The 23,448-nt window shown below is 41.2% G+C and overlaps 1 protein-coding gene across 1 annotated transcript; it reads left to right on the top strand.

Moving 5' to 3' along the window:
• Window positions 1-5,470: 5,470 nt before the first annotated feature.
• On the top strand, window positions 5,471-19,673 carry LOC311225137 (hyaluronidase PH-20-like; the record flags this gene model as incomplete). The annotated part of the gene is made up of 4 exons (XM_084310341.1): window positions 5,471-5,705; window positions 11,641-12,605; window positions 15,085-15,174; window positions 19,290-19,673. 4 exons carry the CDS (start codon window positions 5,471-5,473, stop codon window positions 19,671-19,673), a joined length of 1,674 nt encoding a protein of 557 aa, XP_084166467.1.
• Between the last annotated feature and the right edge of the window lie 3,775 nt (window positions 19,674-23,448).

Below are 23,448 nucleotides of genomic sequence, written 5' to 3'. Positions count from 1 at the left end.
TACAAAATGAAATGAACGAAGAAGAAGAAGAAGAAGAAAAGTAACTACTTTGTGTCAATGTGTAGATAATCTGCTTTTTTTCTGTAACTTGTATGGACCGTCACCGTTTTTTGCTAAGAAAAAGAGACAACTCGCGAACTCCCAAGACATCCGATCTGTTCTACGTTTCAACTTGTGGTGGACTGTCGAAACCTCTTTGTGTACATTTTTATAATATTATTTATTTGTTGACCAGTTTTTTTGCATTTGCAAATGAAAAGAAAGAGAAACAGAGGAAGACTGTGGTTTGCATTCTATTCAAATGTAAAATGCGGTGAAATGCTTTTACTTGATTTTCTTTTTAATAATTAAAAACGGAGAAACCGATCGTTCGAGGAGAGGATCCTCGCACTGTTTTCTTATGAAGTTGTAACATGTACACACACATGTGGCCAAAATTGCTTTGGAGAAAGAAAAAATTATAATGATTTTGTGATGTAAAGTATTTGTTTTATCAAGTGAAGCTTAATGAAGACAAATAAACAAGAGACACACAACCCTGCCTTGTTCTTCCTGGGTCATATGTTGGAGAGCGACCACGGGTCTGAGCCCAAACATTCGAACGTTCGGACCTTTGTTCGTTACGTTGGCATTCTAATTCTAAATCAACATTCGAATTTAAAATAAAAAAAATTATAATAATTTTTGTATGTGTCTAGTCATTCTGTTTAAACCAATGGGGTTTTTCTTCACAGTTGCAGATAAAGATTAGGCTACACTAATATTATAGTATTAAAACTGATGAGTTATATTCATTAAAGAAAGTTGATTCTTGTGACCGGTCGTATGTTGGAGAGCAGTGGCGGCTGAATGTATTTTCATTTTTTTTAATTAAATTTGTATTGTTTTTATTCTTGTTTTATTATTATAATTACAGACATGGATTGCCGGTAGTAGCCTGTTGGCGTGAATATTAAAGGCAACCAACTTGTGTTCAGCTTTTCTCTGATTGGCCATGACCCCACGCCGCTAGCCCGCCCCCTTTTGCCGCGAGCGCGGCAGGAACCTTCAAGTTCCCTGGTGCAAAATAAATCTGGTAGTTCGTTTATGACGTTAATTAATAATAAACACTGTTAGGACTCTTAATAATAAACACTGTTAGGACTATCTGACTCTTAATAATAAACACTGTTAGGACTATCTGACTCTTACTAATAAACACTGTTAGGACTATAAACACTGTTAGGACTATCTGACTCTTAATAATAAACACTGTTAGGACTATCTCGATTCACGCGTCACTACTGTAACTAGAAACTCTGGGTGTCACTGTACATCAGTGTGGAGGCTGACGCCTGACTGATTAACTGATAACTCATAACTGATAATGTTATATGTTATTTCGCGTTTTTAACGTCATAAACCAACTACCAGATTCACTCGTCACTGTACATCAGTGGAGGCTGCTGAAGCGCCAGCGGGGCGATGCGCCGGCTTCCGTGCGCCGCCGCCGGCTTGACTCGGTCCAGCTCCAGCAGCAGCGGCCGTGCTCCGTTGTAGAAGCCCTTTCAATGACAGAGCTCTCATATTTTGCGAATGCATAAACTATATCTTAAATTATGGCTATTTGTCTAATATGGCTGTCGCTTATCAATGACTTCGTGACAGCCATATTAGACACATAGCCATAATTTAAGATATAGTTTATGCATTCGCAAATATGAGAGCTCTGTCATTGAAGTGGGTGGTGGCAGCGTAACAGCGTTCACCCTGATGTAAAGTAGCGATTTTTATTGTTTTGTCATGACAAACCAATTGCATAATCCCAACATATGTGTAAAGAAACAACATATTCCAGTTAACGGTATATTTTTTTAATGATTCATTACGGTATAAATTAGGTTAACTGGAGCTGCGTATTGCTGGCTCTCATATTTGTGAATACAACAGCGTTCACCCTGATGTAAACAATTCTACAACGGAAGACGGCCGCTGCCGCGGGTGGCGCAACTCTCAGCCGAACGAAAGGCTGAACACAAGTTGGTTGCCTTTAATATTCACACGTGCAGGACTTTATGAATAATGGATTTGTCGATTCAAGGTAACTAGCTTTATTTATTATTCTAATAGCTCTTTTCTGTAGTTTAATAATAGGATCTATATTTGTTTTATAAACATTCCCCCAGACCTCAACACAATATGACATGTATGGCACAACAAGTGAAAAATACAATATATGCAAACATTTCTGGTTTAACAGCTCCCTTGTTTTGTACAGAATGCCAACATATTTGGCTAATTTACCTTTGATATATTGTATATGTGGCTTCCAACAGAGTTTGTGATCTATAATCACACATAAGAATTTTTTTTCATATACTCTTTCAATTTCGGTTCCATTTAAATTCAGTTAAATTTTTACAGTCGGTATAGGAACACCACCAAATACCATACATTTTGTTTTGTTTTCATTAAGAGTCAACTTATTCCTATCAAACCATTTCTTTAACTTTATCAATTCCCTTTCTACTGTTTTCAATAATTATTTTATGTCCTCCCCTGAACAAAGTAAATTAGTATCATCAGCAAACGTAACAATTTTCAAAATATTCGATACTGTAAAAATATCATTTAAATAAAGTATAAATAACTTGGGTCCCAATACGGAACCCTGTGGAACACCACAAGTTACTCTTCTAAGATGTGATTCTGTATTATTAATATTTACATATTGAAAACTATTATCTAAATAACTTCTTAACCAATGATGAGTGACACCTCTTATTCCATACCGTTCCATTTTTTGTAAAAGCAGGGAATGATAAATTGTGTCAAATGCTTTACGTAAGTCAATAAATACACCTATTGAGGGTTGTTTTTCATTAATTGCTGTTGATATATTTTCCACAAAATCTATTACTGCTAAGGATGTTGATCTATTGCTCCTAAAACCATATTGATGGGCACTGAATAATCCATATTTTTCAATAAAGCCATCAAGTCTATTTACAAATAATTTTTCAAGTATCTTTGAAAATGTAGGTAGCAATGATATAGGTCTATAATTTGATATAGTATGTATATCACCACTTTTAAAGATTGGAACCACCTTGGCCATTTTCATTTCATCAGGAAAAATACCAGTCAAAAAGGATTTGTTACATATATAAGTGCATGGTTTGAGGACAGAGTCAAAGACTTCTTTTATAGTTGACATGTCAATAGTATTACTATCAGTGGATTTCTTTTTCTTAAACTTTCTAACCACTTCTAGCACATCACTCTCACAAACACCACCAAGGAACATTGTTTGACACATACAGTACTGTTTAAGAGTACAACGCCTGTCATATAGACCCTGGCGTTGGAAACTCTGATTAATAGACATAGTTTCTAAAAATAGAGTACATTATATACATTTGAGGGGGAAGAAACTGTACATTGGAGGAGGTTGGGTAGGGGGGGGGGACTGTACATATAGTATAGCTAACAGCACCGCTCCGTGCCATTCACAAATCCCTAGCTGGTATGAATATTCAACTACAAAAACTGGATCTATTAGACAAATTGATAAATGATATGGAAGAAATAAAGCAATCTGTGGAATTTAACAACTCGCTAATTGAGGTGCTAAAGGCCGGCAACGCGTCCCTCCAATGTACGGTTTCTTCACCCTCAAATGTATATACTCTCTTTTTAGACTCTCTTTGTCCTCATAAACAGTACTGTATATTTGTAGATCTGGTATGTCATAAATGTCTAGATGTAACTACTGCCTATCTCTGTATGTCATGTATGTCATATATGGTATGATGAATTGAAAATGGGGGACCCTGATGAATGAATGAATGAATGAATGAATGAATGAATGAATGAATGAATGAATGAATGAATGAATGAATGAATGAATGAATGAATGAATGAATGAATGAATGAATGAATGAATGAATGAACAGTCAAACTTTCTTAACAGATTGCAGAATGGGTACAATACAGTATGGCTAAATACACCCAATTGTTAAGGGGATGCAGACCAGAGAAAGACGTTTGTCTTGTTTACATCAAACATCAGGGTCCCCCATTTTCAATTCATAGTGACATTTATGACATACACAACATACATGACATCATGACATTTAAACATGTAAACTAGACGAAAGTCTTTCTCTGGTCTGCATCCCCTTAACACATTGAGTGCCCGGGGCGATATTTATCATTAGTTCATGCCGACCGTTGAGTGCCAGCGACGATAAATCTCGCTTTTTTTTTTATTAGCGATTTGAATTCATATTTCATCAATCTAGTCCCACGTTAGTGCTGCAAACTCTCGCTGAGCTCCATTGGGAAAATACTGCCCCCTATCGTCTCCCTGTGGTACTGCACCCCTTTGGAATGGATTGAAACTTAACACATGGGGGGGGGGATCCAGCTTCCTCATTTTACTTGTCGGGCAAGCCACCCGAGAGGATCCAAGTCCTTTCCGAGCCCCAAAACAGCGTGGAATACATATTTCCAGTATCCAGCATTGGATCAATAAACGCGATTGATATTTGGAATGGCAATCAGGAATTGGAATAATCTTTTTGGAGAACATCTGATCTGAGGTAAGGAATCTATTTTACCAGTCTTACGATAATGTGTGTGTGTGTGTGTGTGTGTGTGTGTGTGTGTGGTGTGTGTGTGTGTGTGTGTGTGTGTGTGTGTGTGTGTGTGAGTGTGTGTGTGTGTGTGTGTTTGTGTGTGTTTGTGTGTGAGTGTGTGTGTGTGTGTGTGTGTGTGTGTGTGTGTGTGTGTGTGTGTGTGTGTGTGTGTGTGTGTGTGTGTGTGTGTGTGTGTGTGTGTGTGAGTGTGTGTGTGTGTGTGTGTGTGTGCGATCAGGAAATAAGAGATTCGATTTTTCAGCCTGCTTATATAGCGTGGATAAGTACACATGTACTATCGATAATCTAGCGTTTATTTGAAAACGATTCATAAATAGGCAGAAAAAATGACAACGTTTTTTGTGTATTCCAGAATATTCCAGTAAAGGGCGTTTATCACAGAATCTTTATATTTTCCTGAAACTTAAAAAAAAACGAGCGTTTTTCAAAATGGTATAAAACGGAAATGAACCGATTAAAAAACAATCCGTTTCGACAATGTTGCCTGCAAACAAGTCATTGATAAGCGACGGCCAGATTAGACACATAATTTAAGACATAGTTTATGCATTTGCAAATATGAGAGCTCTATCATTGAAGTGGACGCTGGCATACGGAGCCCTTTAGCGCCCCCGTGTGGCTGGCGCTGAATGTGTTAACAATTGTGTGGTATTGAGCCGTACTGTATTGTACCCATTCTGCAATCTGTTCATAAAATTGTAAAAAAAATAAAATAAAAAATCAATCAATCAATCCGAGTGGAGGTGAACGGGCTGAAACGTCAGACAACTGAACTCCATGACGAAAAAAATTGAATGGAAATCGTTATTCTGGATATTCAATGCAGGAGCATGAGAGAAAACATAATACTCCATGGAGTCCCTGAACAAGATAATGAGACCTACCTGAAGACAGAAGAGACATCTTTTCTCAAAGACGCACTGAAGACGAGGACGCAGGAGGCTGAAGCTATTGGCTTTTCCATAGTGCACCGCATCGGGAAGGCCAAGTCCGGGCAGCAAAGTCCTCGCCCGATTGTGGCTAAAACCATCGACCTGAAGATGAAATCCTCCATCATGGCCAAGGGTAGAGAGCTAAAGGGGTAAGTATTCCATCAGTGACCAGTTTCCACCTGAGGTCCTCCGGAGATGCAGGTCATGATGGAGGCGAGAAAAAGTAATACAAAAGTTTGTCTGTTTATCGATACACTTTTTATTGATGGCAATCTGCATAGAGACTCAAAGACAACGTGCTGGTTCAGTTGAGTGAATGAAAACATTTTGAAAACGTGATCTGAGATCAGGGGGGGGGGGGGGGGGGGGGCTAGCCAGCTCTCTGTAAACCCTGAAGCCTTCTGAATGACGTCACCGACGCGCTCATCACTATGGCAACGCCGACGATTTATTTTTATTTAGCCGGCAGGCATTTCTCAGATTGTTTTCTTTTCCCCTCCTTCTTTACCTGTAGTATTTCATTACATTATTTTATTACATTCCTTTTCTCTTCATATCTAATCTATTTTCACGGAATCATTGGGTAAAGTCATAGCTGTGAATTGAAAATGGGGGACCCTGATGTAAACAAGACAAAAGTCTTTCTCTGGTCTGCATCCCCTTAACAATTGTGTGTATTGAGCCATACTGTATTGTACCCATTCTGCAATCTGTTAAATAAAGTTTTCATTCATTCATTCATTCATTCATTCATTCATTCATTCATTCATTCATTCTCTCAACATTGGGATTTGAAAAACACTGGAGATTTCGCCCCGCCCCCCGCCCCCCGGCCCCGCCCCATTCCAATGTAGTCTCCTCCCCCTCGTATGTATATATATATATATATTGTCGGCACTGCACAGCCGTGGAATGGCGAGGCCATAGATTTAGAATAGATAGAAAGGGCACATTGTGGTGTATCATAATTAATTTGTTGAATACAATAGGATTTTTATAACGTTGACACAAATTAAGCAATATTTACACTAAGTTCTCTTTTACCTCTTATTACTTATTACTTATTACTTCATTCATTAATTTAATTGTAGGCACTGTTTATATTGTACATAGTCCTGTGTGTTGTATATTGTGTTCTATGTAACTTTTGTGTTTATTGTCTCTTTCTATATACACCGTGGGACGGGGGGCAAGTAATGGAATTTTTCTGTATGTCTTGCACAAATTGGAAAATGACAAAGTTGACTTTGACTTTTTTTTAACATGTGTCTATAGTGTCAGACACTAATTGCAATGTTAAAAACGGATACTGCTGTAATATGAAGTGAAATTCTACCATGCCTCAATGTATCAACTTTAAACATACACTAAATGTTAATGTTAGAAATGTTCATTTCCATTATTTTCACCATGTGCAACATTTACTAAGAACAGCAATGTCCATTATATCAACTCCAAATCTGTGCTATGAGCTCAATTCTCCCGGTGCATGCAGAAGTAGAATTGCTGTCTTGTTTTGGATGAATGAGTAGAAATGAAAAACGGAAATCTTCTTTTTTTAAAGTAGTTTTGACATGTGATATAGATAAAGATATTGTTTCATTGTGTATTGATTAACTTTACCTTTGCTCTTCATTACTTTACAAAAGTTATACTGGCACATGGGTCTAATACAGCAATGGAATATGGGTAAATGCAACGTTAAAGCAGTGCCAATGTAAGACTGACTTTACATTAACCCTTGTGGCTTCCTAAGGATTTTGACAAAAATGGGCCTTGGATCAAAGCCATATAATTTTAACTGTTTACTATTTAAAAAAAAAATTCCCCCATGATTAACATTAATAGCCTAATCTCAAGATATCTGTAACAAATTACATATATTTCGGAATTTTAACCACTTAAATTCGTGTTCGTTTGATACCACGTCCGTTTTTATTGAAAAAAACTGTTAGTCATATTTATCATATTTCTATACATTTCTGATACCACATTACAGCGTATGTAAACTCGACGAAATACCTCTGAATAAGAATCTGCCATTAGAAAAAATAAAGGTTGACTAATTCGGTCAGAAATAGCGGAGACGCTAAATGTTAGTAAGCGCTGATTATTATTATTATATTCTGCGGGCGACCATTAGTCATTCTCCCGGTGTAATTCTGAACACAGGTCGCTGCCGGCTGAGTACCAGTGTACTTCCGCGAGTGGAACACTAGTGACACATCCTCATTGAAGCGACGCGGGCCTGGAAGGCTCTTTTTTCAGCTTGTGACATGCGAAATGAGAGAGCAAGGTGGAGCGAGGTGGATATTATGGTTCTTTCTGTGTTGAGCGCTGCCCCCCCCCCCCACCCCCGGAGCAGAGTGGTGAAGTTGCAGCCACATTCCCCGGCATGATCACCGCCCACTGCCTGCTTAGGTGCCGGCAAAGTTAGCTGTAGAGTAATTGCGCCACCGTGTGTCCTACATCGTGAACAGCACATTTGAAAATTAGTCCTACCATTGACGGTGTGGATAGACATTGCATTTGGTAATTCTATCTAGAATTGAACGAATAAGAGCAGATTAAAAATGCTGATGAAAAGTGCTGATGAAAACGGACGCTAGGTACAGCGTAGGGTACCCTATGCTAATAACCTTTGTTTTAGAGCGTTTCAAATCATAAGCTTTTGACATAATGAAAATATATGTAAAATGAAGATATTTTCCCAATTTCATGAAATAATAATAAACACAGACACCGCTGTGCTCACACACACACACAAAAATTCCAGAAAGTAGAAAACGGTACCAGGAATGGACAAATTAAACGAATGACAATAATATAGTATAAAGTAGGGTATTATTTGGACTAAAGAATGGTGTTGTCTCACCCTACTCGCATGTTGAGGGAGAGCACCATACATTATACACTGAGAAACCACGGCCGAGAGTGAGCTCTCCGGGAACAACCCCACTTTGCCGGTATCGCTTCCAACCGCCAATAAAAACCAGAAGAAGAAGAAGAAGAAGAAGCTTCTCTGCAAAGGAGCAAAGGATAGAGAAGGGAGCCTGGAGACTGGCCCAAAGAAGAAGCTTCTCTGCCTTTTGTAGGTAGGTAGTTGTAGAATGTATTACATTTTGTGCTAAACCCCTCCTTTATCCGGTCGCTCCTCTTCCTCTTCGGGTCGCAACCGTCTTCCGGTCTGACTTCCTGTGCTGACTTCCTGTGCTAACGTTCTAATCTACACTGCTGCCGGAGGGGAATTGCAGCCATTTTGTAAAAAAAAAAAACAGGAAAAATACGGGAAAATATTTTAACGGGATGACGGCGGGGAAGGAAGGTTGAAATACGGGATAATCCCGGGAAAAACTGGAGGGTTGACAGGTATGGTCTAAGTGCACATTTTGGCTAGGGAGTGGCCTAATACTTTATCACAGACCCCTGGCAGCATAGAGGGCACTTTATCACAGACCCCTGGCAGCATAGAGGGCACATTATCACAGACCCCTGGCAGCATAGAGGGCACATTATCACAGACCCCTGGCAGCATAGAGGGCACTTTATCACAGACCCTGCATCACATTGTGTCCACTAACCGGTGTTGTAGTCGAGTCACTAAATCTCGAGTCCGAGACGAGTCTCGAGTCCCCAGTGTCCGAGTCCAAGTCCGAGTCACCAAAGAAGAGCCTGAGTCGAGTCCCCATTACCCTAGTCCAAGTCATCAAGGTTGAGTCCACTCCACTCTGGCCGTCAAAGAGCTGACAAATAAAAAAGGTCTACGTTAACTCTTTGAGCGCCACGCTAGTTTCCCCATCTTTACTCAATGGCGCCAGCGTTATTGACCATTTTAGCGATGTTTGCAGACCCATCGTGTGTTCTGTATTATAGCTATGGAGACAATAGTAGCTCATTTGACAGGCATTGTTCATAGTCCATCACTGACTAATAAGTTCATTTCCAAAATAATCCAGTATCTTTTCATAGATCGCGAGATATGACTCGTTATATGCATTATGCCCAAATCGTTCTGGTTGATCGCCTGAAATCCCAAATACTTCCAAATCAAAGGTATATACCATGTACATATGTGTCTCCACAAAATCATCAAGGTGGGGGGGGGGGGGGGTCGTTTTACCTCAAAACTGATCGTTAGCAAAAGCATGGTTGAGGTCCGGTAAAATACGACACTGATCGTTACAAAAACATGTTTCAGGTTCGGTAAAATAGACATAGAATATACCTTACCTTAGCCAGAAGGTACTCCAATAACAAGAATAATCCCCAGTGATCCCATCGCCATCGCGATTACTTGTGTATATGTCTATAATCGTGTATGCGGAAAATACGTTTGAGGCGTTAAAATCTCCGAGCGATCGCTCTGTCGCTCTGTCCTCAGAAGGGGAGGAGTCCTTGCAAAAAATAAATAAAAAGATAAGGGTCCCCACACCAAACCATTCCAGTTCAAAAGGTAGGCGATACTGCCACCTGGCAGGATTCGATCATCATTGCAATTGTAACGTAGGCAGATGAGCCAGGGAGGCCCACGGAGCTCCGGCTGAGTGTATAGAACGGGGATCAAAGGAAAAAGATCAAAGGATCTAAAAACGAGATATTACGTTTTTGGCACTCAACGCTTGGCGGCGAAACACGAGATATTACATTTTTGGCGCCCAATGAGTTAAACATAAATGACACAGCGCGGTCACCACCGAAATTAAATAATGTTACGGTATTAAATAGCCATCATCAATATCTTATGCCAAATGAGATAGGGCCTATTACAATTGACCTGTCTCAAACCCTGCCCTCTTTTCTTGATCCTCCAATCACAACTGTCGCTTACCTCGGACAAACCAAGTTTGTCCGAGGTAAGCGACAGTTGTGATTGGAGGATCAAGAAAAGGGGCAGGGTTTGAGACAGGTCTATTGTATTTAAATTTTTTTTAAATAACTATTTATCAATCAAGTCCAAGTCCTCGTCGGCACCTTCTGAGTCTGAATGCAGTCAATGCTCGAGTCCAAGTCATCAGTGCTCAAGTTCAAATCAAGTCACAAGTCCTGAAAATCAGACCACAAACATCTATACAGTAGGCCACCATGTGCGTGTCATGATGTCATATTTAAACTAGGGCTGTCAGTTTATCGCGTTAATTAGATTAATTAATTACACAGCAAATTATCGCGTTATGAAAATTAACTCAAAATTAATTACAATCTTTTTTTTTTTTTTTTTTTTTTTTAATAATATTTTTTTTGTATCTCATTCATTCCATAAGAATGTAGAATACACATTTACAGATTTTTTTTTTAATATGGTCCATTTGCATGTTCTTGGTATCTGATTCTAGGGACATCTATGAATCTCAGGGAATGTATTCCCAGTGTCAGAAATACTGTGGGCTAGATCCACAAAGAATGGATTGCACGGTGCAAGGTGCACCCTTACTTACAATTCATTATGAATTGAAAATGGGGGACCCTGATGTAAACAAGACGAAAGTATTTTGTGTGTATTGAGCCGTACTGTATTGTACCCATTCTGCAATCTGTTAATAACATTTTCATTCAATCACTCAATCTGCGCTGTGATTGATTGAATGAAAATTTTATTTTGAGTAAATTGTAATGAACCAAATGAGAATATCAATATTTTTTTTGTTATCTTTGACTGTGAATAACACCATGCTCAAATTGACCAGACCTGAAAAATCTAAGCAAATTAATAGATGGAAGATGATTAAACAGAAGGTTTTGTAGATACAGTACTGAATTCTGCCATCCGGACACATGCAATTTGAAATATGATTATATAATATAGAATATCAGGCATAAAATTGTTATGCGATTAAAATGCGATTAATTAGATTAATTAATTACAAATCCTGTAATTAATTAGATTAATTTTTTTAATCGCCTGACAGCACTAATTTAAACGTGTCTAAATAATATCAAGTAACAACAAACTCACTTCAAAACAAAGGTAGATTTCACCTGCTAAATCCTCTTTATGAATGCAAATGTCACGGGTATTCCTTCAAATGTCTAATTTTGTTCCTTTATTATTCTGTATGTTCTCTTTCCAGGAACAAGGAACCTTTTGAAAATGCACCCAGACCGGCTGATAGACGGTCAACTGCATTTCATCCACCTCTTCATCGCTGTATCTCTGCTGGACTCCACCCGGGCTCTGCCCAGAACTGACCCGGCTGTGAACCCTGACCACCCCTTCCTCTTCATGTGGAATGCTCCAACAGAGTTGTGTAACCGCAAATTTGGCATCCGTCTCAACCTCTCCTACTTCCACATCGTCAGCAGCACTCTGGACACGCAGACAAACCAGATAATCACCATCTTCTACTCCTATCGCTTTGGTGTCTTCCCCAAAATAGACGAAAAAACCAACGTGCGGCATAATGGTGGTCTGCCACAGCTGATCAATTTCGCAGAACACCATGAAAAGGCTAAGGCCAACATTACGTACTACATCCCTGAGAACCAACCTGGACTCGCCATCCTTGATTTCGAGGAGTGGAGGCCACAGTGGATCCGCAATTGGGGCAGCAAAGACATCTATCGGCAGCTCTCGATCGAAACGGTCAAGATGAAGAACCGGACATTATCTGACCGTGAGGCGAAAGCCAGGGCAAAGCTAGTGTTTGAACGAGCTGCAAAGGAATACTTCATTCGATCTCTTCGTATCGGGAAGAGCCTGAGGCCTAAGAGACTTTGGGGGTATTATCTGTACCCAGAATGTTACAACCATGAGTACAACCAAAACATGACCAACTATGACGGAGCTTGTCCTGAGCGTGAGATAGACAGGAATAATAAATTGCTGTGGCTTTGGAATGAGTCAACCGCATTGTTCCCATCGATCTATCTGGAGGTTAAGCTCAGGGATTCCAAACAAGCTCGTTTATATGTCCGCCATCGCATACAGGAAGCCATGAGAGTGTCCATGCTGCCCAGTAACGGTAGCTACGCTATCCCCGTCTACCCCTACATCCGCCCCGTCTATAAAAACAGTGTTGATGACTACATGTCAGAGGTCAGTGAAAACTACTTGTGTACCCTATACTGTATGGCTCCACAATGTGTAATAGGTTTAATTTAATTTGATTTCAAACCTTTATTTAAACTATAAAGGCAACTGAGGTTTCCCTCATTTAGTCATGTTAAGTGTACATACAGAGTTAAGCAAACAAGGCATATCAAATCACACAGACTGTAAAATCATAACAATAAGACAACTACGGATAACAATCAATTAAAACATGTACAACTTCATTGACAAAGGTTGGAGATCAACGTTTTAAACTCTGCAACAGAGCGGAACATCTCAAGCTTTAAGGACTGTTGGAGTTCATTCCATGAGCTAGAGGGGCATCATAGCAAAATGCAGATTTACCCTGTTCAGAGCAAACTGGACCTTAAGGACCAGCCAGTCACTAGAACCAGTTCCATAGGTTCCAAAATTCCATTCCAATAATGATGTAGTATAAGGAGGTAGCTTACCAATAATGATGTAGTATAAGGAGGTAGCTTACCAATAACGATGTAGTATAAGGAGGTAGCTTACCAATAATGATGTAGTATAAGGAGGTAGCTTACCAATAATGATGTAGTAGTATAGGGAGGTAGCTTACCAATAATGATGTAGTATAAAGAGGTAGCTTACCAATAATGATGTAGTATAAGGAGGTAGCTTACCAATAATGATGTAGTATAGGGAGGTAGCTTACCAATAATGATGTAGTATAAGGAGGTAGCTTACCAATAATGATGTAGTATAAGGAGGTAGCTTACCAATAATGATGTAGTATAAGGAGGTAGCTTACCAATAACGATGTAGTATAAGGAGGTAGCTTACCAATAATGATGTAGTATAAGGAGGTAGCTTACCAATAATGATGTAGTAGTATAGGGAGGTAGCTTACCAATAATGATGTAGTATAAGGAGGTAGCTTACCAATAATGATGTAGTATAAGGAGGTAGCTTACCAATAATGATGTAGTATAAAGAGGTAGCTTACCAATAACGATGTAGTATAAGGAGGTAGCTTACCAATAATGGTGTAGTATAAGGAGGCAGCTTACCAATAATGATGTAGTATAAGGAGGTAGCTTACCAATAACGATGTAGTATAAGGAGGTAGCTTACCAATAATGATGTAGTATAAGGAGGTAGCTTACCAATAATGATGTAGTATAAGGAGGAGGTAGCTTACCAATAATACTGTAGTATAAGGAGGTAGCTTACCAATAATGATGTAGTATAAGGAGGTATCTTACCAATAATGATGTAGTATAAGGAGGTAGCTTACCAATAATGATGTAGTATAAGGAGGCAGATTAACAATAATGATGTAGTATAAGGAGGTAGCTTACCAATAATGATGTAGTATAAGGAGGTAGCTTACCAATAATGATGTAGTATAAGGAGGTAGCTTACCAATAATGATGTAGTATAAGGAGGCAGCTTACCAATAAGGGCCTTAAAAACGACCAAATCCACGTCTAGAGCTGTGCATATACAGAGGACGACGCAATAATCCAAATGTTTTAATGACATCGAGACATTCCGAAATGATGGATCGATCGGTTGAAGCCCAAGGATTTTAAGGGTTGAGGCCACAGCATGCCTATAAATTACATCACCATAGTCCAGGACTGATAAGAAACCTGCTTCAACAACTCTCTTCCTGTACTAATCAAGGGAAAGCTGGTTCTGTTTCTGTATAGGAAGCCCATTTTCTGTCGCAACAGAGAGTAACACAGTCTAAACAGTCATAAATATTTTATTCAACTTCAGCCCTGATTATAACCAAGTTTTTGTTGTTGTTGTAATGTCAGATTCAAAATGAAATACTCTCACTTTTCTGAAAAGAGTTCTGACATTACAAAAAACTAAAAATCCATCAAAATCAGTTTTGTTGCTAATCATTGACATAAGCTATAGCCTGTAATAATCCCCCCCAGAAAAATCCACTTTGCATTTGATATATTGAAACAATAATTTGTGATGCCATCACAAACACTGGCATTTAAAGGGTACAAATTCAAAGATTCCTGCACCAGAATGCAGGAAATTAAGTCTTTGTAACAAACATTTTCCTAGTGGGAGACCCCCAGACCCCCAGCTTAAAAAGTGGGGCTATATTTCACACTACACTTCCTGGCCTGAATGATTTCCCTAGTCCGGCCCTGCTTGACTTTGTGAAGAGGACAGGACCTAGAATTGAACCCTGTGGCACACCTTTAGATATTGATGAAATAACACTGACATCTCCCTGACAGATAATCTTGGAGGAACCAATCACATGCATTTCTATCCAAACCAATAGTAGCTAATCTGTTTAAGAGTATCAAAAGCTTTTGACAGATCAATAAAGAGGGCAGCGCAGTGTTTCTTCTTGTCTAAAGCTGATATTATGTCATTAGTAACTAAAGCGATGGCTGATAATGTGCTATGATTGGTTGTGATTCTCTTTCTTCTTTTCTGAGTCGTTCTGATTGGCTGTTTCTAGGGGGATCTGGTGAGCACCATTGGAGAAGCAGCTGCCCTCGGTGCCGCTGGAGTCGTCTCCTGGGGAGACATGCATGTCACGAATTCAACGGTTCAAACATACATGTTACCACCACCAGGGGTGTAGCTCCAGATTCTGGGCCCCATGAAAGAATGTATTTGTAGGCCCCCAGTGAATGCGAGCGCGCGTAAGCGGCCATTTTTTTATTGATGAAAACGCATAATATGGTTTTTACCAATACATTTGGATCAGCAGTTCAGCACCTGCACTGTTGGTGGGTGAGCCTAGTAAAGGATGTCGCATTGCGTTCATCTTCAATGAATGGACCAATGCAATAGTCTACCAAAGCCCCCCCTCTCTCTATATATCACACACACACACACACACACACACACACACACACACACACACACACACACACACACACACACACACACACACACACACACACACACACACACACACACACACACTTCAGAAACAAACATAGTATCAATGAGAGCATCAATAATACACCTGAGTGATTTCTAGTAAAAAAAAAATATATATATATATTTTTGTGGGCCCCCCCCCCAGTGCTGGGCCCTTGGAATCATCCTAAACTACCCCCCCCCCCCAGCTACGCCCCTGACCACCACCACACACACGCACGCACACACACACACACACACACACACACACACACACACACACACACACACACACACACACACACACACACACACACACACACACACACACACACACACACACACACACACACACACACACACACACACACACAGGGGCGTAGCTGGGGGGGAGGTAGCTTAGGATGATTCCAAGGGCCCAGCACTGGGGGGGGCCCACATTTTTTTTTTTCTTTTTTTACTAGACATCACTCAGGTGTATTATTGATGCTCTCATTGATACTATGTTTGTTTCTGAAGTGTGTGTGTGTGTGTGTGTGTGTGTGTGTGTGTGTGTGTGTGTGTGTGTGTGTGTGTGTGTGTGTGTGTGTGTGTGTGTGTGTGTGTGTGTGTGTGTGTGTGTGTGTGTGTGTGTGTGTGTGTGTGGGCTTTGGTAGACTATTGCATTTGTCCATTCATTGAAGATGAACGCAATGCGACATCCTTTACTAGGCTCACCCACCAACAGTGCAGGTGCTGAACTGCTGATCCGAATGTATAGGTAAAAACCATATTATGCGTTTCATCAATAAAAAAATTGCCAAACGCGCGCTCGCATTCACTGGGGGCTGACAAATACATTCTTTCATGGGGCCCAGAATCTGGAGCTACACCCCTGCACACACACACACACACACACACACACACACACACACACACACACACACACACACACACACACACACACACATGTAACGGAGGTACCGCGAGTATATCCACAGTCACGATGGACTTCATGTGACTTTTTTTTTTTTAACATAACAGTAAGTCCCAAAAGGCCTTCAGCCTTGGGTCGGTGAAGCCTGCGGCCTACAGATTGAGTCTCACAGGTGGTCGCGACCAACGGCCGCTACGCAGTCGGGCAGCGGGCCTCTCGGTGCTTGACGGTGCTGCAGGTGAGTGGTGAGTTTGTGGGCTGTGAGGCTCACCTGTCTGCCCCCCCCCCACAGTCTATCAGTCTCTCCTCCCCAGCCTCAGTGATGCCTTCTGCACAGTCAGGTATGGGCAGATTCTGCTCAAGTGTCTCATCCTGAGGAGTTGAAACTCCCTCCCGCCTCTGTGCTGCCCGTTCTGCCATCCGAAGGTCTACTCCGTTACGCCTGTAGAGAATCCCCTCAACATCAACGAGGAAAGATCGTGGTGCGACCCTCTTCAGACAAGAGCCGAGCCGCCACCGCCCTGTACGATCGCCAGGCAACGGACGCATTCTGACTTGGTCCCCAATGTTCAAGTCAGGGAGGTCCCTGGCTGCCCTGTCGTAGTGTAATTTAGCCACACCTTTTTTCAGCCTGAGTCTCTCAGTGATACCAACTGTCACACAGGGCTGCAGCAGACTAGGCGCTACCGGAAGCGAAGACTTCAGCCTGCGTGACATGAGGCGTTGCGCCAGGCTGCTGCCCATCCCCTCAGTGGGCGTGTTGCGCCACTGCAGTATAGCCATCCATACATCTGTGCCATCTAGCTTGGCCCTCTTGCATAAGGCTTTCGCTATCTTGACTGCCGATTCCGCTTTCCCGTTCGCCTGCGGGTGGTGGGGGGAGGAAGTGATATGGGTGAACCCCCATTTGTTTGCGAACATCCTGACCCTAGCAGAGTCGAAGCACCCCCCATTGTCTGAAATCACACAGTCTGGTTGGCCATGACGAGCAAACTGGACTTTGCAACGAGTGACGATTGTGTCAGCTGACACGTCTGGGAGTGGCTCAACCTCCCAGAAATCAGAATAATGATCGACCATTATCAAAAAGTCTTTCCCTGCATAGGAAAAGAGGTCCATGCTCACTGTCTGCCATGGGCGCTCTGGAATATTGTGAGACATCATTGACTCCTTTTGCTGTGCTCGTGCATATTCATTGCAGGCTGGGCAGTTGGACACGTGGTCCTTGATTTCCCCTCTGGCGATCGAAGCATAGAAACACGACCCCCCCCCCCCCCCCCCCCACCCTTTCTTGCATGCATGAGGAAACATAATACAGATAATCTAGCGTTGATTTCAGATCGATCATTGATCCAGGCGAGACATGGGACGATTTATAGTGAAATGCAGATAAACGCTGTTTTGGCGGAGTTCCCTGGGATTACACAGAATCGCTCTGGAACTATGCTTGTATTCACCACGGTATAAAACGGAAATGTTTGCATAAAAAAATTATCTGTTTTTTGCACATTGACCTATTTAATATAGGTTTAGCACTGCAAAACACCGGCATTTATCCCCATTGAAAAGAGGGCTGGCACTCGCGGCCCACAGCGCCCCCTGCTGAACGGCACTTGATGTGTTAACCAGCAGCCATAACTGCTGAAATATAATAATATAAATATGTTATCTTAACTTGAACACGAAATCCATGCGTCTCTCCTGGCAATTGAACACCTCTGTGACTTTACTGTAAAAGTCGCCCGCTTGTTGAAGTTTCGAAAGTCTCAGCATGATGACGTTGATTAAAAAAGACATCCTAATTGACCTAGTAACAGATAACGTACCGGAACGAAAGAGCTACTGATTGGTTTGGTTTGTAAGCATGCTTACCCTGGGCATATTAGTAGCGGACTGAAGTAACAAATTCAAAGCCTGTGGTGGAAATGCATTCTTATCTTTCGAATCGACGCTAGAGAAAGCAGAGCGAGAGAGTGCTTACACCTGCGGGTGGCGCCAAAAAACTAAAACAAAATGAATGACTGCTGCTGCACTGGGACCACAGATGACAACTCTTTTAATGAAAACAAACAAACAGTTATTAGTTTTTATATTTTAATATTTCACAGTGTTGTGGGCGGCTAAGTGGCGCAGTGGGCAAGGCGCTCGCCACTAATGCAGGAGATGCTGGGTTCGAGCCCAGCTCTCCGCATTGCTACCAGCTTTGCTGGTCGTTCATACTAACACAATTGGCAGTGTTAGGGGTGGGAAGCTGGTGGGTGGGGATCGGACGTTGTGGACAGCGACTCCTACAGGTCGGTTAGTGCGCCTGCGCAGCAGAATCAGGAAGCAACAGGGGCGGCATGTCCCTCCCACGCAGACCCTCGCCGCTGAGAGATTGCGCTGTGCAGGTGAAAAGATGCGACGGCTGCCTCCTCGAGTACCGGAGGGGACACGTGATGCAAGGCTTCGTCCACATTGCAGCCGACCAGTGGGATGCATGTCCTAACAGCGTTCGAGACAGGGGAGCGTAGAATAGGACAATACGAAATTTGGATGGGAGAAAAAATAGAAAAATGGGAGAAAAAGTATAAAAATATATATATATTTCGCAGTGTTCTTTTTTTTATTTATTGGGTAAGCACCGCTTACCTTGCTTATAATGAAGGCACGTCCCTGAGAGACACAAAAGTACTTTACACATACAAGGAATTTGATTTGCTCTCTCTCTCTGCAATGTGATTCTCTCTCTCTCTCTCTCTCTCTCTCTCTCTCTCTCTCTCTCTCTCTCTCTCTCTCTCTCTCTCTCTCTCTCTCTCTCTCTCTCTCACAGACACACACACACACAAAACTAACGTCTCTTCCACCTACTAAACAACCATCCCCCTGGTCCCCTGCAGAACACCTGCACAGATGCCCAACGGCACTTGGAGGAGATCATGAACCCGTACATCCTGAACGTCACCATGGCGACGCAACTGTGCAGCGAGGCGCTGTGTCAGGCGAAGGGCCGCTGTGTGAGGAAGCCTTACAGCCACGACTACCTCCACCTGGACCCCCGGCGCTACCAGATCCAGAAGTCCAGGGGCGGCGGCAAGCTGACGGTGACCGGTGGCCTGTCTCAAGACGACGTGGACTGGTTCCAGCAGAGGTTCCACTGTATGTGCTACACAAAGGAGCCCTGCCAGTTTCCCAAGTCTCTGAACACAAATCACTCTGCAGTTCTTCAGCCTTCAGTCGTTACTGTTCTGCTTCTGTTATTAGCTGCCGTTTTTCTGATCTGATGAATACATTTGTGTGCATTTGGGCACCTCGTTTGAAATCTCCAGGTCCTGTGTAGTTTGCATGGACTAGAATGCAGAATGCTGTCTATTTCTTTACATTTTTTTTTTTTATGTTGTGGGACTTGTACAGCACCTTGTTCAACTTTGTCAAGTGCTGTAAAGTTTAAACCTTTTAAAATCTTAGACAAACAAAACACTTTGCTTTCATGAAATATTGTAAGCCGTCATTTGAGGCTTTATAAAAGCAGCACAATGAACACAAATCTGTCAGTGCCGAGTCCGACCTCATCTTAAATAACAAACAGCATTGCTTGTTGTAGTTAACAAAGAGAGGCAGAGTTGATTTTGCACAAAAAAAAACATATACATTTTTTTTGTATCTACTTTTTCTCCCATTTTTCTATTTTTCTCCCATCCCAATTTCGTATTGGCCAATTCTACCCTCCCCTGTCTCGAACGCTGTTAGGCCATGCCTCCCACAAGCCGGCTGCAATGTGGACGAAGCCTTGCATCACGTGTCCCCTCCGGTACTCGAGGAGGCAGCCGTCGCATCTTTTCACCTGCACAGCGCGATATCTCAGCGTCGGGGATCTGCGTGGGAGGGACACGCCGCCCCCATCGCTTCCTGATTCTGCTGCGCAGGCGCACCAACCAACCTGTAGGCGTTGCTGTCCACAACATCCGATCCCCACCCATCAGCTTCCCACCCCCTAATACTGCTGCCAATTGTATTAGTATGAACGACCAGCCAAGCTGATAGCAATGCGGAGAGCTGGGCTCGAACCCAGCGTCTCCTGCATTGGTGGTGAGCGCCTTGCCCACAGCACCACCTAGCCGCCATTTTTTTTATATAATTCAAATTTTATTTTCATATTCGAATCCCATGCCCATCGAACAAAGCTTTGAAGCTTCGAAGTATTTAAGACAGCCCTACATATTAGCATGGTTACTAGTAGTATAAGTATAGTAGTATAGTAGTAAGAAGGTTAGTTTGTCTAAAATGGGTCGCATAGGAAGAGACGGAAGGGTTCGTTCATGTTCGTTAAAACTCTCCAAGAATGTTGTCCTGAAGAGACGGGTACAGCTGGTATACCCTTTGGAACTAAGAGAATGACGACGCTTGGGAGCTCATCGGGGGGAGTTTGTTGTGACTTTTTCATAAATGCATTATTTGAATAGCCTAAAATATCATTTTTATTGTAACATAAAGTGTGTAAATGAATTGACATAAATCTGGTCTAGAATAGCCTAATGGATATTTAATTGAATAGTTTGTTATTATTGTTTAGAATGACATTACATTATAGTCTATATCTCTGTAATGCACCATTTCCCCCCCAGTGGTAAGTCAGCTGAGCGCAGGACATTACACAGGCCCACGCTCCAAGGTAACGTTAATTGAAGACGCGTGCCCACCTGTAACAGGGTGTGTTTGATCCTTGGTTGAAGAGAATTAGTTTGAACGTGCTGAAAACCTGCCTCGCTGCCGCTCTGCCTAGAGAATCATTGTAAAGGAAAAACAACTTGGATTATTGAGAACTACATTGCTGTATCCTGGTTGTGACTGAACTGAAGAACATAAACTGTGAACTTTGAAGAATCATGTTCCACCCCAGGTGAAAATCTGCATAAAATGTATACCTAGGTAAATGGAATATTGCTCCACTTCTACAAGGGCTATTTGCATATTCTTGGTATCTAGGAACATCTATGGACCTCAATGAATGTATTCTCAGTGTCAGAAATATTGTGTCTATTACTAGGCTTGCTTAAATTCTGATGAAACAGAGGAAAATATGAATTATGATTTTTCTTTTCATCTTTGACAGTGAATAAAACCATGATAATAATGACCAAACTTAAAAAACTGCCACTGAGCTCATTCAGTACCCTCTTGAGATCATGTGTACAAAAGATCTAAGGAAATTAATAAAGGGAAGATGATCAAATTGAAGGTTTTGTATATACAGTACTGAATTCTCCCATCCGGACCAATGCAATTTGAAATATTATTATAGAATATAGAATATATGCTTATACATTACCTTATTATAGCCAATTCGCACATTTATATATATATATATACATATAGTATCTTTCAAATGGCCGAGTTCAATTTGGATATAGTATCACCAGGCGTGCATAATAACATATACTGATATTTAATGTAATCGACTGTACTTTTTTATTTCTCCCACAGTGTAATCATTTTGTAACTAATTTCAGATCTAATTATTCCTACATGATTACAATAGTGTGGAGAAACTGACTGCGTTTCAATATTTGTCAAAAACGTTACCTTTTGTAGCTTATTATCGCGAATCATAACAATTATTGTTATGATTCATTCAGAACGCTGAACTTTGAAACACCATATTGGACCACAGGAAGTGTAGAACGGAGAAATTCTGACACTGAACGATAGCCAGCGATCTCCTCTTCAAAATGGCCACAAAAAGATTCCAATTCCCATGGTTCAACATTTCCATTTCCGCTTCCGGGTCAAAACACGAGTGGAAAATAAAAACTTAAAATGATATAAATGCACTTTTAACCTATTGCTAAACTATTGCCAACCTAACGTTTTACATTCTACATGTATTTGTGACATAGTAGTGATAATAATACTTGAAAACATTTGATTTTAAAAACGTTAATTTATTGCATCACTCATAAAAATATTAATATATGATAATAATGTCAAAAGGGGTCGGTACCGTCCCCGTGGGGTGGAACAGGTTAATGGAAAGGAGACTTTATACCAATCGACACCTATTTGTTGCCTGTCGATTGCCATTTCAGGCGACAAAATCCGTTCAGCGGTTCTCAAAGTTACATGCCAATATGTGAGGCGTTGTGCGCCAAAGTACCACCCGCGACTCCCGAGACTCTAGCTCCGTCGATCATTTTGTGCAGCGTTACTCTGTTTCTCACTGGTTTGATGACGTGCTGCTCACCTCACCGGTGACGTCTCCAGCAGTTCCAGCTCCACTGCTTGGCTGGTTCGAATGTTTCTCAGACACACTAGTTTCAAAAAGAAATTGAGAACAGCGATTTTACAGAATGAAATCATTTTATGATATACTTTTCTTTCTTTTTTTCTATCCAAATTAGGGCATTTGTGTGGTGGCGGCAGGGGAGAGTTGGGACCTCTGTGACCTCCACTTCTGTGGAGCTTCTTTCATGTAGACAGACAAATGACTATCTTTACTGTCATTATTATTCTTTGTTTTGGTGTTGTTGCTTGTACAATGTGCATGGAAGTATTATTTTATTCTGATTGTACAATGCTTTTATGTTTGATTGTGTTGTTACCCAGGAAGAGTTGTTACTACCATATAGGGCTGTCCCCGACTAAGGATTTGGATGGTCGACTATGATTGGCCAAAATTTGCAGTTAGTCGACTATTGGTCGACTAAAAAATAAAAATAAAAATAAAAAAGTATAATATAAAAGATTTTTATTTTTTTTTATCCCATTTGGGCTAAAATGTCTGAAGGAGTCGACTGAAGGCTTCTTGTCCTCTGCAAAAGCATGCAATTGGTCCACTGATGGATACATCTTGGTATTTGTCTAGTCTAGTGTGTTCATTAGATGGTGAAATCCTCTTTCAGTGCCTCTGTGCCTGTTTTCGTAGGCAGTTAGCCTCTGGTATGCGTGCCATTAGCGTTAGCTAATTCTAGTTCTAGGCCTCTTTTCTTTTGGAAAGAATGATAAAAAAAATGTATAAAAATAATAATATATATTTTTTTATATATATATATATATTCGACT

The sequence above is a fragment of the Notolepis coatsorum genome (assembly GCF_963971535.1).
Source record: "Notolepis coatsorum genome assembly, chromosome: 3".
Classification (NCBI taxonomy): Eukaryota; Metazoa; Chordata; class Actinopteri; order Aulopiformes; family Paralepididae; genus Notolepis; species Notolepis coatsorum.
The sequence above is the reverse complement of the archived record's forward strand: the minus strand, read 5'-3'. Positions and strand labels throughout refer to the sequence as shown.